At 46.0% G+C, this 17,732-nt stretch overlaps 1 protein-coding gene across 5 annotated transcripts in view; it reads right to left on the reverse strand.

Moving 5' to 3' along the window:
- The window catches only part of PPIP5K2 (diphosphoinositol pentakisphosphate kinase 2), a 200,490-nt gene that overhangs the window by 75,902 nt on the left and 106,856 nt on the right, over nt 1-17,732 (reverse strand). For all 5 annotated transcript variants that reach the window (XM_077462328.1, XM_077462326.1, XM_077462325.1 and 2 more), the window contains exons 14-17: nt 14,917-15,002; nt 9,804-9,929; nt 7,902-8,023; nt 6,978-7,160 (exon numbers count right to left, since the gene is read on the reverse strand). In XM_077462328.1, coding sequence (XP_077318454.1) covers nt 6,978-7,160; nt 7,902-8,023; nt 9,804-9,929; nt 14,917-15,002 — 517 coding nt within the window. The remainder of the gene's footprint in view (nt 1-6,977; nt 7,161-7,901; nt 8,024-9,803; nt 9,930-14,916; nt 15,003-17,732) is intronic.

Raw genomic sequence — 17,732 nt, forward strand, 5'->3', positions numbered from 1 at the left:
TGCTCTGGTGAACTCCATGCTCAAGAGGGTTAAAGAGGAAGTAAACCTCACTAATAAAAAAAACCTAAAAAAAAAAAAACCCTGCAGGACAAAGGCATAATGAGCTAGCATGAATTACTTACCTGCGATCGAAGTCCCCGAAGCAACCCTCGTCCACGTCCTCCATTGCTGCCATGATACCCAGAGTGACTTCCGAGTATCGCTGCTCCGGCACTGTGACTGGCCGGAGCACGATGACGTCACTCTGGTGCATGTGCGTGGGAGCCGTCAGTGACAGCATGATCACCCTCACTAACGGCACACTCAGTGCACCTGTGCCGTAGACATCGGTGCCCGTTTTTAGGGAAATATATCCTTAACTGTGTAGGTTAAGGAGATATTTCTTGCACCTACAGGTAAGCTTTAATCTGGGCTTAAATGTAGGTTAAAGTGGTCTGTAAGAGTTTACAACCACTTTAAGAACATAATGGTGGCTACACAAAATATTGGTACTTTGGTCTCAATTTGGACATTTTCACTTAGGGGTGTACTCACTTTTGTTGCCAGTGGTTTAGACATTAATGGCTGTGTGTTGAGTTATTTTGAGGGGACAGCAAATTTACACTGTTATACAAGCTGTACACTCACTACTTTACATTGTAGAAAAGTGTCATTTCTTCAGTGTTGTCACATGAAATGATATAATAAAATATTTACAAAAATCTGAGGGGTATACTGAGGGGTATATTCACTATTGTGAGATTCTGTATGTAGGCTAGGCTACAACTGCTACTCTCCTTCTGAAAATGCAAGGCCATTTATTGATCTCTTATATACTTTGAGTCACTGACCAGGAATAAGCATGCATCAAGCAGTCATAACTGTGTACATGCACCACGTTGGTGACCCATAGACCAAATCAGAACCCATCTATCTATCTAGTTAGTGAATATAGCGGTTCATTTTTTCAGTGAAACAACTGACATCATCATACTCTAAGGGTATGTGAAGCCAAAACTTTTTTTTAAGTATTGGATAGACCGTGGAAGGGTTAGAACCCCCACCAGGTATTTATCGCTATGAAGGATTTAAAAAAATTACCAGACAATATGTTATCTATCTCCTTGTGCCTCATATCATAAAACACAATTTTATCATTTAGATTTGGACACCGATTTACTCAATTGTAAGTGAATGTAAAGATAAAAAATAAAATAAAAAAATCTCTATACTTACCTGCTCTGTGCAATGGAGTTGCACAGAGTGGGCGTGAACATCCTCTTCTCAGGTCCTCCTCCAGCGCTCCAGGCCCCTCTTCTCTTCCCACTGTCTCCATGGGAAGCCAATTCCCATGAGTGCACTTATGCGTGCTCACTCCCGAGCCCCAATGCTGCATCCATTGGCAGACAGTGGGACTCAGCCCTGTGTAAAAAAAAAAAAATATTATATATATATATATATATATATATATATATATATATATATATATATATATATATATATATATTTTTTTTTTTTTTAATTCCGCTCCGGTCACATGATCATGCAGCTTCTGTTTTACTGTGTCATTAAATGATGGCTGCAGGGGACAGGAAGGAGCGTTAACAACGGCTGGGTCATGGAAGCCTATGGGGGATTCCATAGCTTCCAGAATTCTCAGCCGTTGTCAACCATGGTCATGACAAAGGGGAGCTTGAGCTGCCAGAACAGTGACCAGACTGAAAAAAGTTCTCCTCACTTAATTACCAGGTTCCATTCCAACGACCAGGTCTTTAAACAAATTGGATGTTAAATGAGGAGCCATAAGTAATTAATATTTTAAGCATTAACTACCCTACAGTTTTTGAAAAAAAAAGGTCTAAACACAAAACTCCAGTTTAATAATGTTGTTTAAATTTGCATAAGTACAGACTACAAATGAAAATTCTGTACTGTACAATACAATGATGTACAGTGCGTCGTTCGGGTGGGGAGATCTGGTCGTAGTTCCGAGCGGTCGCTAAACAGGTAAGTCGTTAAACAATTTTTTTATGCAGGACGACGGAACATTTTTAAGATCAGTGTTAGGCCGCGTACACACGGGCGGACTGTTCGCCCAACTTAGTCCGCTGAACAGTGTTTCAGCGGACAGTCCGCTCGTGTGTGGGCTTCAGCGGACTGTTTCAGCGGACAGTCTGACGAACAAAGTTTTTCGGAATTTCCGTAAGACAGTCCGCTGAAACTTGGTTTCAGCGGACAGTCCGCTCGTGTGTAGGCTTGTTGGACAAACTAAGTTTCGCGCATGCTCAGAAAGGATTTACACGGCGAAGGTTGCATTGCAGTGTATTGGACGTCGAATTTCTCGTCCCGTCGTACGTGCCGTTCACGTCATCGCGCACGCTTTCAGCGGACTGTTCGTTCATCGTGTGTGGTCAAGTCCGTTCATGCAAATTTTGAGCGGACTGTTTGTCGGATTGTTTGACGAACTAAGTTGGGCGAACAGTCCGCCCGTGTGTACGCGGCCTTAGGCTTAAATGCCAATGTATTATTGAATACAATCTGTTTCAGCAGCAAGCAGATGTGCAGGAGGATACTGAGATTGTGGTCCTTTGTTTCTTTTTTTAACTTCAAAATGCGGCTTTATTGAGCATAAGAGACAAGTTAATAACAGCATCGCCTGGCGCAACAGGCGCCACAAACACAAAAAAGTGCATTTCACATACAAGGGTTGGAAACATTTGGGCAGTTGCAAGATTAATACATGAGACACAGGGCAATGAGATAACTGTACAATAAAGGTTGGCATGAAGGAGAGAGATATCGACCCTACGGGAAATCCGCTGACGCAGCAAGAGAGGAGCACCTAGTCCTCGACACTACAAGTGGCTGGGTCTTCCAGCCACCCATCCCAAATTTTATTAAATTTATAGGGGCATCCTCTATGAGAGTATAGCAGTTTCTTATGGGGGAGAGTAACATTAATCGCTCTTATCCATTGTTGTAAAGTAGGGGGGTTGCCCCTTAACCATGTTCTGGCTATCTGCATTCTGGCCTGAAATAAGGTTTCTTGTAGAAAGATGTTAAGGTATTTATCGCTTTCAGATAGAGAGAGGAGCCCCAGAAGGCATTGTCTAGGGCATAACGACAGCGGGGAGCCCATGCGATCATGAAGGAACTGGACAACTTGTGCCCAGTAACCCTGTATGATCGGGCATGCCCAAATTAGGTGGTAGAAGGAGGCGTCTGAAGAAGTACAGTGGGGACAACGGGGATCATAATCAGGCCTGTACTTGGCTATACGATGGGGCGTGAGAGGTAGGACCTGTGTAGGACATATAGGTGGGTGAGGCGGTCCGAGAGCTTAGGCGACACCATTTTGTGGTTCACCAAAGCCTCGTCCCAATCCTCGGTCGACACTGCTCCAAGATCACCCTCCCACCGAGAACGGACCTGAGAGGCGACAGTCAAGGCAGTCGGAGTCAGCAGGTAAGTATACAACCGTGAAATCAACTGTGCGTGCTCCAGACAAAATACTGTATCAACCAAAACCGGAGTTCCAAGTCTCGGGACGTGATTGGCGAACTGGGTGTGGAGCGCGTGTCTGAGCTGGAGATAACGGAATAACATATAATTGGGGAGATCAAATTCGTCTTTAAGGGCCTGGAACAATTTAACCATCCCATTGGACACCACCTGGTGGAGATAGATGACCCCCCTACTTGCCCACAGCCCAGAATCCGGGATGAGGGCAAGTTCTGACATATCAGGATTATCCCATAGGGGAGTGTGAGAGTGGGGGGATGGGGCCTGGCTCAGCTGTGTGGCAAGGTACCAGACCTTGCGGTGATGCGAAAGCATAGAGTGCCCGTGTCCTGAAGTGAGAGGGGGGGGGGGGGGGGCGCAAAATAAAAGTTGAAAAGGGTGGGTCAGCGGGCCAGGTGCCTGTGAACATACCAGGGCGGTGTATCGGGGCCTGTCAGTGTGGTGAAAGTGAAAAAAGTGGGAGAGCTGTGATGCAAGGTAATACAGGAACAGGTCCGGAAGGGCAGTCCCGCCAGAGTCTGGGGGGCATTTCAAAACCCGCCATGGCAGTTTGTGTCGGGACGAGCCCCAGACGAACGTGTTGAGGATCGATTCTAGGGATTTAAATATACGGGGAGGGATGCGTAGTGGTGCCTGCCAGAAAACGTATAAAAGCTTGGGGAGGAGTATCATCTTAACTAAATTTATTCGGCCCATCACCCCCAGGGGAAGACGGGACCACACCTGCGTTTTGGATTTTAGAGTATCAAATAGGGGCTCAACATTGAGGACGAGGAAATCTGAGAGGGACCTGGAGACGTGCACTCCAAGATATTTGATGGTGCTTGCCCTAGCAAGCGGGAAGGCCGCCTGCTCGGCGGTGGGAGGCCCCAGGTCAAGTGGCAAAATTTGGGATTTGGTCCAATTGATCTGGAGCCCAGAAAAGGCTCCAAAGGCCGTGATGGTTCGCAATGCAGCCTGCAATGAGGGGCCAGCGTCCGCTAAATAAAGGAGCATATCGTCCGCGTACAGGCTGACCACCTCATGCAGACCGCCACAGCGAAGCCCACGGATGTCAGGGTGAGACCTGAGGGCCGTGGCCAGGGGCTCCACCGCCAGAGCATATAGGAGCGGCGAGATGGGGCAGCCCTGACGAGTCCCCCTGGAGAGCGAGAAGGGAGGGGAGATCCTGCCGTTTACCAGAATACGTGCCATGGGAGCATAATAAAGCAGTTGGAGCCATTTAACAAAATTGGGACCTATACCAAATCTGCGCAAGCATTCCCATAGGTAACCCCACTCGACAGTATCAAACGCCTTGGCGGCGTCCAGGCTGACAACCACCCTTGAACCAATTTCAGAGTGTTGGGCTTGTATATTCATGTGAAGCCTCCGAAGATTAAATGCTGTGTTTCTCTGGGGCATGAACCCGGTCTGATCAGGGTGTACCAAGGAGTTAATAACTTTGTTCAGGCGTAGGGCAAGAATTTTGGCCAGGATCTTAACATCTAGTTGGAGCAGGGAAATGGGTCGGTAAGACTCAGGAAGTAGCGGGTCCTTGCCTGGTTTGGGGATAAGGACTATTAGGGCCTCTCCCATGGACCTAGGAAGGGTGGCGGAGTCGAATATATGTGAATATAGTTTAGTCAATTGGGGGATCAGAGTCTCGCCGAACTGGGCATAGAACTCCAGGGGTAGGCCGTCAGACCCCGGGGCCTTAGAGGTGGGAAGCGATGACATGGCCTCTGCCACACAGTCGGATGTGATGGGCGCTTCAAGTTGTAATCTCTGCTCAGGCGTGAGGGTCGGGAAGGGAACATTGTCGAGGAACTCTTCGAGCTCAACCTGGGTGTACTGAGCAGTGGAGGAGTACAGGCCCGAATAAAAGGATCCAAACTCCTCCGCCACCAAGTTGGGATCAGTAATAATTCGCCCACCAGTGTCCCTAAGGGACACCACTACCGGGGGCCTATGGTCCAGGTGGGCCATATATGCGAGTAATTTGCCGGCGCGCTCCCCGAATTCAAACAGGCGTTGTTTAGCGTAGAAGATGCCCTTCCTGGCCTTTTCATGATGGAGGTGGTCTGTAACCCTAGTTTGTAGCTTCAGCAGGGAGGCATTAGCCTCCGACGGGTCAGCCCGAAAGGCCCGCTCATGTGCATGCAGACTGTCCTCCGCCTGCTCGAGTAGGCGCTTGGAGGAAGCCTTGTGTCTGGAGATGCGTGAAGAGAGGATCATACGAGCATGCACCTTAAAGGCCTCCCAGACGGAGCCGTACGAGGCGGAGCCCTCGTTGGTGTGGAAAAAAATGTCCCATTCACGCTGGACTGAGTCCAGGTCCGGTAGAACGGTTAGCCAGAAAGGATTAAGTTTCCAGCCACGGGGTCCAGTGGGACCCGGCAGACGCAGCCGGACCCAGTAAGGGGAGTGATCAGAGAGCACCCGGGCCCCAAACCCCGCGTCAAGGAGATGGGGAAGGAGGGGGGGGCGAGATAAGAATCAGGTCTATACGTGACATGGCTGAGCGGGATGGAGTAAAGCAGGAGTAGTGTGCGAGTGAAGGATGTCTGTGTCTCCATGTGTCCGTAAGGGCGAACTCCCCCAGGAACCTCCCAAACCTAGTAACAGCCTGGGACGGAGGTGACGAGGCCAGTGGGCTCAGTCTATCAAGCAGGGGGTTTATAACCATATTGAAATCACCTGCCCAAACAGCGGGCACCTGGGGGTGCTGGGCCATAAATGTAACACCCTGCTGCAACGCAGCAAAAGTGAATGGTGGGGGAATGTAAAAAGCAAGGATAAGGAGTTCCAAGCCACCGATAGTGGCATGGAGAAATAGAAAGCGGCCCTGAGGGTCCGATTGCAAGCTATGTAGCTGAAACTGAGCTGTTTTTGCAATCAGAACCGCCACACCCCTGGAATTCGAGGTGTGGGGGGCCTGATAGAGCCAGCCCACCCAGGGTTTCTTGAGGCATAACTGTGTTTGGCCTACCAGGTGAGTTTCCACCAGAATCGTAACCTCCGCCCGCTGTGACTTAACATGAGACAGAACCGCAGCCCGCTTAGCCCGATCACCCAAGCCCCTCACATTCCATGTCAAGATCTTAAGGGAGGCCATGTGACATGCAATAAGTGTATAGTCCCGCAAATTCTCCCACCTCCAATAGCAGTTTTAAACACATTAATAGTCCCAAAAAGAAATGCACAGCGGATAATATTGCATAAGTCCCCTTGCAGCAGAAATAAAAATACTGTAAAATGCACATAACATAAAAAAGGTAACCAAAGTACTGCTTTAACGCTGGACCGACTAAGCAGGTTCAACGGTCCTTTGTTTCTTACAACACAGGAAGCTGCAAATTATTGACACTAGGCAGGCAAAATGACAGATCTGAATTATGCAAAGACAGACATTTTGTTAAACTAGCACCCTAAAAGTACTGCAATAACTTATAGCAACTGACATAAAAATTCCTTCCCCTATCTTCCAAAGTTACCTTTTCAAAGTCCTCAGCACTAAAATCACGATCCCGCTGAAGTATTTCATGAAGTCGTGCCTTGACTCGATGCTGACAGCTGCTTAATGAGTCACTGTCACTATCCAAGAGACCATTCATGTTGGCACTTTTCACCATCTGCACAAGTATTGGGGTCAGCTCACCTTCCAGAGCCAGCAAGCCCTAGAAATTAAATTGGTAAAAGCAAAGACCAAGCGTGTGAACTTTCAAGGAAGAATTGTTTATATTTTCCCTCTAGCAACCAAAAGAATTTCCATTTTCATTTCCTACCCTCTCTACCAATAGGTAACAGGTAACAGGTAAAAACAGAGAAATCCTTGGACATTTCATAAATTAGCTTCTACCTGCTTAAAAGACATATAAAAAACACAATTGTAAATGTATCCGATTTTCAAAAAATAAGCAATAAGACTAAATTAAAATGAAACCTGTGCTTGGAAAAAAACAGTCACAGCTGTAGTTTATACCAAACTTGCGTTAAACAACCTTTAAAGTCCAAGGTGCCCCCCAAACCGATATCCAAATTATGACATTCCCAAAGGCTGAGAATAAGCGACTTTCTTACAGCTTCCAAGATGCTATAGCATCTTTGTAGTATAAATAGGCACAGGGAATCCAACTGTGCAATTTACAGTATAAAGAAGTCATTCTTTCCATAAGGCCTCTTTATAGGGTAGTTTTGAAAGTTTGGATATGTACTGGTACCATATAGATTCCACAGGTACATTACAGTTCTTTTCCATTTTAACTAACGCAAATTTTTTTTTAGAACAGAGATAAAAAAAAAAAAAAAAAACAAGTAAGGCATTCTTATCTTATCTGTTTTTTTTTTCTATAAAAAAAAAAAACCCACAAAACGAATATGCAGATCCAGAAAAGATGGAAATTGACATATCAATATACTTTAGCAAAAGCTGCAGCGGTCATCTGGACTCTCCCTTCATCTGAGGCGTAGATCTTCAGGTCATGTCGGTAAGTACTGTGTAACCTGAGCAAGCCACATCCTGGGAAACCAGCATAGTCTCCTGAAAAACAATATCAATTACTTAAGTTGTTGTTATGACACAAAACTGGTACACTTTTGATGAAGGGGTCAATATTTTTGACTTTGATTAAAGTAGTATGTAATGTCCATGTATATTGCGGAACGGATGGCAAGCAAGCATAAGAGACACAGAGGACCTCCGTTTAGAGGAAAGATTAGCTGAACTGAATGTATTCTCTCTTGGGAAGAGGCAATTAAGGGGAGATATGATCACCATGTATAATTACAAATATGGCCCATATAGTGAACTTGATGTAGTGTTATTTACTTTAGGATCATCACAGAGGGCATGAGAGCTCTCTGCAAATCAGAAGGAAAAGAGGTTTAACCTGCATGTAGGTTTCTTCACAGTAGGGGCTATACAAATGTGGAATACATTTCAGGAACTAGTTGTAGCCGGTTCAGTGGATTTTTATTTATTTATTTTAAGAGTTGGATGCATTCCAAAATGCACAGAGAAAATGGCCATTAACATTTAGGCTCCATGCACACTGAAGCTGATAAACTGCAGTTTATTGGCGTTTGGGCGTTTTTTGTAAAAGCCCATAAACTCCACTCTATGTTAGCCTATGTGTCCATGCACACATGGGCTTTTTTCAGCTTTAATGAGCAGTGGAGTTTATGGGCTTTTTTCTGAACGCCAGAAATTCGCGTTCAAAGTGCCGTTTTTCAGCGGCAAAAAACGACAAACGCTCATTAACGCTCGTTCATTAGTGTTCGGCATTCTATTTTTCAATGCATTGTGGGATTTTTGGAGTGTCCTCTGTGTATTTTTATAAAAAACGCCCATTAACGCTAACGCTGTAAAACGCTCATTAACGCTCATTAACGCTAGTATAAAACGCTGTTAAAAGCAGGTTTTTCAACCAGCGTTTTCTGCCAGCAATCTGGCGTCCAGAAATAGCTTTTTTGAGCTTCAGTGTGCATGGAGCCTTATAACATTTATAAGTGATAACACCAGAGACTGCTGATCCAGGGAATATCAGATCTTGTCTTAGATGATTAGGAAGGATTTTTTTTATTCCTGTTTGAGAAAATTGGACCACGTTTTATAGGGGCTTTTTGCCTTCCTCTACATCAAATGGATGTTTTTATTATTATTCATATTTTCTATTGGTTGAACTAGACGGTAGACATGTGCAATTCGTTTAGTTCTGAATTCGTTTTTCGTCAAGACTATTTGACAATTTTTTTCCGAGAACAAACTCTCTAAGAACGAAGATGTGAAAGAACGAAAATCAGAAAGAACAAAATTAAGACTAAAAATATGAAAAAAAGAATGAAAACCTGAAACAACGAAAAACATTCGGATCATTTTGTTTTTCGTATTTTCTATAATTAAATTATTAACCATTATTCTATTTTTTTATTATTATTTATAAATAATAAAAACTATAATAATAGTTCCAAACTATTAAATTATAGGTATTAGAATTTCCTTTCAAATTTGGCTGTTAGTGAATGTAACGAATACAAATTGAGAATGCCGCATCTAAACGAATAGAACCTAACAAATACGCATGCACCCGAAGTTACGAATTATCGAAATAGAACGAATGATCCAATAAATAAAAACACAAATGAAACAAAAAAATAAAAAAAAAATAAACATTTCGGCAGTGCCCATATCTACTAGACCGACATGCCTTTTTTCAATTTGACTAACTATATAAAATTAAATTTAAAGATATCTACTGTGTTTTCATTACACATTCCTGCATAATGCCTAGTACAATTACCCTGAAGCTTTACATTATTACCTTGTCCTCCAGGATACATGCACCGAAACGCCCTCCCAAGCTCTTCCGCCTGAACTCGGCCTGCAGGAGTCAGTTCACCTCCCCACTTAAGGACTAGAAGTAGTGATGGCTCCTCTCTTCGACAGTCTAAAAAAAATACGTAATGCAACAATCAGTACAAATCTGGACAGAAAGCGAATGCTTTGCTTCACTCATAAAGCCACCTAAAATTGAACTTTTACTTTTGGACAGATGGAGGTGGACTCAATTGCCATCTGGCTTTTATTTCTCTTAATGACTACATCAGCATAATCTCACCATGTCACAGATGATCTTTCCATGTATACATTTGTCTCTCATCACTGAAGAGCCAGCAAAGTAGTGGGAGACTAATGCCGCGTCCACACGATCTGACTTTCCGGCAGACTTGGTCCGCCTGACAATCCGCTGGACTTTCTGAAAGAGCGGACTTGAACACACAAGAACGGACTTTCCGACGGACTTCCTGTCAGACTTTTGGCGGAGGTCCAACAGACCTTCCAAATGAACGGACTTGCCCACACACACGGACTAAAGTCCATTCATTTTGAACATGACTCCAGGTACGACGGGACTAGAGAAGGAAGTCAATCTTGCCGCTTTCATCGGCGAGATTGACACCTTTCGAGCCCCGTCGCCTGTTATGGATTTTAAGAGTAACCCTCTATGCCGAAAAAATGGCGTGGGGGTCCCCCCAAAATCCATACCAGTCCCTTAACCGAGCACGCAGCCCAGCCAGTCAGGAAAGGGGGTGGGGACGAGCGAGCGCCCTCCCCCCTCCTGAACCGTACCAGGCCACATGCCCTCAACATGGGGGGTGGGTGCTTTGCGCACCCCCACCCCAAAGCACCTTGTCCCCATGTTGATGAGGACAAGGGCCTCTTCTTGACAACCCTGGCCGTTGGTTGTCGGGGTCTGCGGGCAGGGGGCTTATCAGAATCCGGGAGCTCCCTTTAATAAGGGGTCCCCCAGATTCCAGCCCCCCACCCTATGTGAATGAGTATAGGGTACATCATACCCCTACCCATTCACGTGGGGGAAAAGTGTCAAACAAAAAACACACTACACAGGTTTTTAAAGTAGTTTATTAGGGAGCTCCAGGGGGTCTTCTTCCGACTTTGGGTGTCTTCTTCCGACTTCTCTGCGCTTTCCAGTTCTTTTCGCCGGGCTCCTTCGCCATCTTCTGCTCTTTGGCCGCTCTTTTGCTAGCGGAGGAGCCTTGCCTTCTTCTTCTGTTGACACAACGCTCTCTCCCGCTGTAATGTCGTGGACACGGTGCACGGTGACTTATGTAGGCATAAGGGGCGGGGTCACTTGTGAAGTCACCCTGTGACCCCGCCACTTATGATGTCACAGTCCCAGCATGCCCCAGGACTGTGACATCATAAGGGGCGGGGGTCGCCAGGTGACATGCCTATATAAGGAGGAGGAGGAAGACCCCTGGAGCTGCCTAATAAACTACTTTAACTACTAAAACTACTTTAAAAACCTGTGTAGTGTACCCATTCACATAGGGTGGGGGCCGGGATTTGGGGGCCCCCGGATTCCAATAAGACCACCGCCCACAGGCCTCGACAACCAACGGCTAGGGTTTTCGGGATGAGGCCCTTGTCCTCATCAACATGGGGACAAGGTGCTTTGGGATGGGGGTGCTCGTCCCCACCCCCTTTCCTGACCAGCCGGGCTGTGTACTTGGATAAAGGTCTGGTATGGATTTTGGGGGGACCCTCATGCTGTTTTTTCGGCGTAGGGGGTTACCCTTAAAATCCATACCAGACCTAAGGGCCTGGTGTACAGTACCCTGTAGCTGAGAACCAGCGTGATAAGATCGCGCTGGAAACATTCTCGTGGGCAGATGCCGTAGTTGTCGTTGCATCGTAGTCGGTCCGTCGGACCAGCATACAGAAGAGCGGACTTCCCGACAGGAACTGGGTCCGGCGAACTTTAGGCGGAAAGATTTAAAACAGGTTTTATTTCTAGGTCCGCCAGACATTGGGGAAGAAAAAGTCCGCTGGAGCCCACACACGATAGAATTGTCCAACGGACTCTGGTCCACCAGAAAATAGGATTTTTTGTACTCACCGTAAAATCCTTTACTCTGTAATTCACTGACTGACACAGCTTCTTCTCTTTAGACCATTGGGTTGTTATGCCACCTTCAGGAGAAGACCAGGCATTACATGTTAACATGTGATAATAAAACAGGTACGCATCCTGGATGTCTAAGGACGCCAGGGAGTCCCCTTTATGGAGTGCAGCAACTACTGAGCAAACTGATTCCATTCTGAACCTCTGCACTTTCACAAAGTGATTGAGGGCTTTTAGATCCAAGATTGGACGTACCCCTTCCTTCTTGGGAACTACAAACTCTTGAGTTTGAGTAGAACCCCTGGAAACGTTGCGATTCCGGAACAGGTACAATCACCCCGCGATTCAGCAGGTCCCCTACTGCCCCTAAGAGGGCCTCCTGGCGAGCCGGGAGAACGGGTATGCTGGAGTACTCTTACCACCTGTGGCATTCTTAATAATGTCATCCAAAGAGGCTCCAAAGAGCCGGTTGCCAAGGAAGGGAAGATCCTTCAGGGCTTTTTTGGATGCCTGGTCAGCAGACCAGCATTTCAACCAAATCAGGCGCCTCAGCACCACTGCTGACACTGAAGCCCTGGATAACAAGGGAAGGGTATCCAGGGCCGCATCACAAACGTACTTAAGGCCATGCACTAGTTGGTCTGCTAGTTCCACGCAGACAGGAGAAGCCTGCTGTCCTCCCAATTCACGGTGCAACAGTTTTGCCCATTCAGTTAGTGTCTGCGACACAAGTGAGGATGTCAGTACTGGTCGCATGGTTGACCCCACAACCGTAAACAAGGAACGAGCCACTGCCTCGGCCTTCCAGTCTGTGGGATCCTTAAATTCAGGGGTCCCCTCTACCGAGATTGTGGTTACTTTGTTTAACCTGGATACTGGGGGGGGGGGGGGTCCACGACCGGAGGAGTCGACCACTTTTTGAGAAGGCTCAGAAAATGGCCGCCGGCGTCCAGTATAAGGACAAATCAAAGGGAAAATGGCCGCCGAAGCACAGGACAGCATGCTTTCCCTTGCCCACACCTAAGATGGCCGCTGATGCTGAAACCATGAGGGACAGAGCTGAACGAATGGCAGTGATCAGCGCTGCAAAAGACACAGGAACCTCCAGGGACATGAGAAACAGGACTTAGGACACAGCCAGCCAGCGCAGCCCCCCCCCCCCCCCCCCACAGGTGAGAGACCCCCCGGAGAGCCCCTGTAGACACGCACACACCACTCAGCAGTAGGGATGAGCTCAGGCATGTTCGCATGGAACACGTGCAGAGCCTGCCAGGAAGTCTGTGCAGCACTGAGCTAATCACAGGCAGTGAGACATTGTCCAATCTCTGCAGCCACACATTGGGGCAATGTCTCCCCGCCTGTGATTAGCGCAGCACCAACTTCCTGGCGGGCTCTGCACATGTTCCATGCGAACACACCTGAGCTCATCCCTACTCAGCAGCCACATGCAGCATCCCCCACAGGGAGGGGGGAGGGAAGATAGGGACAGGGAGAGAAGAGAGGAAGATGAGGGACCCCCGAATATACCTCCCAGGGAATGCCCAGCTGCTCAGCCCCACCGAGGCAGGGAGAGCTGTACTTACCAGTCCTGAATAGCTGGGAGACATTCCTTTACAGACCCACTCTCTGATCAGTACAGGGTGGCTACTGGCCTCGGCACACTGTGACGCAGACATCAGTAGCCCAGTCATATGTGTGCCCTGGAGCATAAAAGCTCACCGACCACCACTGGAGCTGAGGTTTTGTCGTGGGCGACCCAGAGCGGAGCTCTGGTCTGCACACGCTCGATGGCCAGGCTGGGGAAACTACAAGGATAAGGGTATCCAGCCTGTCACCCAGCTGACTGTTGATAGCAGATCACAGGATCTATCATCTTGAGTAAAAAGCCAAGCTTCTGCAGAAAAAAAAAAGGACGGACCGATGGGCCCGTCAGGGTCCCTAGGTGCTTCTCCTTCACTAGGTAAAATAAAACTGAGGCTGCAGTAGCATGCTGAGGGGTTGTTACCTAAGGGACTGCCCCTTGGGCGGAACTAGAAAGTTCTAGTTTTATTATCACATTAACATGTAATGCCTAGTCTTCTCCTGAAGGTGGCATAACAACCCAATGGTCTAAAGAGAAGAAGCTGTGTCAGTCGAATATAAGAGAAAGTCCGATTGTGTGTACACGGCATATCAGTTGGCATTCTAAATCACCGTGGCAAGCGAAATAACTTAAAGGGGTTGTAAATCCTCACGGTTTATACATTAAAGGAGTTGAAAAGGCAGAAGGTTTTTTTATCCTAATGCATTCCATGCATTCCATGTTCAGTTAGCCACGTACAAGGTATTGCCTACAAATTTTCTTACCTACTACTACCCACATCAAACACGTTGCAATACTCTAGTACAGAAAATATCTAACCTAGCTAATACAATTAAAGAAGAACTTCACGCCCCCTTAATCTTTTTTTAGATTACTGTTTACCAGGTTATATACAATTCAGATACTCAGCAGGACAACGCTGGATCCGTTGGGTGGGTAAGGTCCTCTTTGCCGTCACCACTCAGGTACTTCACCACCATGTTCTTGTGTGATGTCATCGGGAGGGCTGCCATCTCACCCGGGCTCAGCTGGTGGCCCCATAATGTTGTGCCACTAGGCACACCCTCTAATCCTTTAATGAATGAAAGAGTATGAACCCTGGGATATGTGACATGCATATACCAGGAGGCACGGGGAGAACATTGCACGTCATGTGCCTAAATGGCGAGGGTCGGGGTCCATAATTTTAGCAAAGAAAAGAAGGTAATCAATCAGAAAAAAAAAAGGAGAATTGTGTAGTGAAGGGAAGGAGGGTTGGAGAAAAAGGAGTTTTTTCAGCATGAAGATCCATTTTAACGTAGATTTTGGAGCCTAGCTATCCATCAATTCAAACTTTTGTTTTTCAGTGTTTAAGAAATCCACATACAGCAATAAAAAGCATAACATAGCAAATCTATTAAAGTAGTTTAACAGACCAAACTGTACCTTCTTCTTCACTAGATGTCTTAGGACAACCATGGGGGAGATATGTCAGCTGAACTTTTCGATTAATTCCAGAAAAATGTCCATACCTTGAAAAATATTAACAATGATCTGGTGAATACAGACAAACAAGTAGCAGGTAGAGAAGACCACAAACATATCTACATCTGTGTGTACGCATTATTTGATATAGTTTGGTTTAGAGTGAGTGTAGCGAAGTATAGCCCTTTTTTTTAGTGTTGGAGAGAGGTGGGAAGACTTATTTTCTGGCTGGCTGGTTATGTAACGGCGTATACACTCTGAAGGAACAGCCTGGGCCATTCTTTCAGAGTCCCGTGCCGTAAAAGGCAGCTTCCATGCATGCTCAGAAGTGATGTCATCACGGCTCTGACCACTCACACAGCCAGAGTCTGTGAACCCAGAAGGAGGATGGGTGAAGATGGAAGCCTTGTCAGCGGTGCTTGCTGCTGGAAGGGCTTTGTTCTAAAGTAAGTTTCACATATTGTGCCAAATTAAATTTACATGAAATATATTTTTTTTTTTTAAAAAAGCACCCCGTCACTCCCGCACACACCCCAATATCTGCAAATATAGTGCAACATAAAAAAATTGCAATTGCCACCATTTATTTTTCTCCTTTTTTTTCATTTGGGGGGGTCGGTTTACAGTAATTTTAACAAAAGTTGTGGATTTTAAGGTTGTTTTCTTCCCCCCATAAACTTTTTATTAAAGTTGAAAAGAGGTAAGTGTATACAATGCAAACATTATACATGACATGCAAATATAATGCGGACCATCAATGGCTTGCAAGCCATATAGTACGGCAAAGATAATATAACAGCACATTCGGGGATTCTTAAAAATGTCAGTTGAGCAACTTAGTTGAAAGCTTATTTATACCACTATGCAAATGGGTGATGTGTGTGTTGGGCAGTTAAATAAGGGAAGCCCAGGGTTTGGGGATATGGGACAGCCTCTCTGGGGTTTTGTTAACATGTAGTATTAAAATTAGAAAAAGGTGAGGAGTGCAGTATTATGGAGAGGGGAGAAGTGTGGATGCTCACTTCTCCCCTCTCCCTATTATTGCACTCCTCACCTTATTCTAATCCCACAAGCTAACAAAACCCCCGGGACACTGAAGCATGGCCCCTCATATAAATTGTATTCTCATATTACCTCCCTTACTGTTCGCCTAACCTCCGGAGATATATCCCCAAACCTTATTTAACTGTGCCCAACACACCCATCACCCCACATCCTCTGGCAGAAGTCACAATCTACGCAAATTAGTCTCCATTCCTCTTCTTCCCAAAACCAGCCTCCCCATCTCCTGTGCCCACTGGAATGCTTGCTGTCAGCAACAAAACCCACCATGGCCGTTATCAACTTTCCTTGATGAGTTTTCGGCCTGGTTACTCTACTTTCTCTCTTCTGAAATTCCCACAATCCTTCTCTGCAACTTTAACATCCCTGTTAATACAAACCTTCTACTTCTACATTTCTTAGTCTAACCTTATTTGACCTGAAGTAATGGGTACAGGCTTCTACTCACTCCGATGGCAACACCCTTGACCTTGTATTCTCCTACCTATGCGTGCCACTGCAACCTCTCAAACAATCCTTTTCCTCTCTCCGAGCACCACCTTAGCAGTTTTTCTCTCTCCCCGTCTTCCACCTCCTTTCTCTCCAATTACCTAACCATCACCCTAAACCTTTGCTACTTTAACCCTTCTCTCCTCTATTCTGCTACTGATGGCCTCTGACAATATCTCACCCCTGTAATGGCCCAACCAAGCAACTTCTGTCTACAATATATCCCTGTCCTCAAACCTGGATGAGCGCGCTCCCCTCACTACACATAGAATCAGGCCTACAATCCTGGCAAATAGATGACACAAGAAATCTCAAAAAACGTAGCCATGCTCTTGAGCATCTGTGGCATAGGACCAAATCTCTCCAAGACTTCAACTAATACAAATTTAAAAAAATAAAATTCTTGCCTCCACACTGCCAAGCAGACCTATTTTACCACTCTCATCAACACCTTCTCATCCAGTCCCCATCAACTCTTCTCTACGTTCAACTTTCTACTTCGTCCTCACTCACTGCCCAGGAGATTGCCAATCACTTAAAAAATAAGACTGATACAATTCGTGATAAAATCCTCACTCTGCAGGTATCTCCCCCAGTTAACACCCCATGTCAACAGGTACAATTGACACTTCCCTTATTCAAACCTGCTACTATAGACAACGTTGCTAAACTCCTTTCTAATGCCCACCTAACCACCTGTCCCCTGGATCCTATTCCCTCTTAAATACTACGGTCACCCTCTGACTCTATTCTACACTCTCCAACAAACATCTTCAATCTTTCCTTCTCTTCTGGCATCTTCCCCAACGTTCTAAAACATGCACTGCTCACCCCCATACTTAAATAGCCTTCCTTGGTCCCTACCAATCTTAACAATCAACACTCCCTTTTTATCTAAACTCCTTGAATGCCTGGTGTACAGCCAACTGAGTGACCATCTCATAAAAAATAACCTTCTTAATCCCCTTCAGTCTGTATTTCGCCCTCAACACTCCACAGAAACTGCTCTTCTAAACTCACAAATGACTTACTAACCGCAGAACCCAGAGGACAATATTCTGTACTCCTACTTCTGGACCTTTCATCTGCCTTTGATACAGTTGACCACCCCCCTCCTCAAAAAAAAAAAAAAATTACTCCCTCGGTCTCTGTGACTGCACTCTTTTGTGGCTCTCATCCTACCTATCCCAATGCACCTTCAGTGTCACTTACTAATCTATTGCCTC

Source organism: Lithobates pipiens, unplaced genomic scaffold (genome assembly GCF_037356315.1).
Source record: "Lithobates pipiens isolate NorthernLeopardFrog02 unplaced genomic scaffold, aLitPip1_a1.2 Scaffold_3, whole genome shotgun sequence".
Taxonomy (NCBI): Eukaryota; Metazoa; Chordata; class Amphibia; order Anura; family Ranidae; genus Lithobates; species Lithobates pipiens.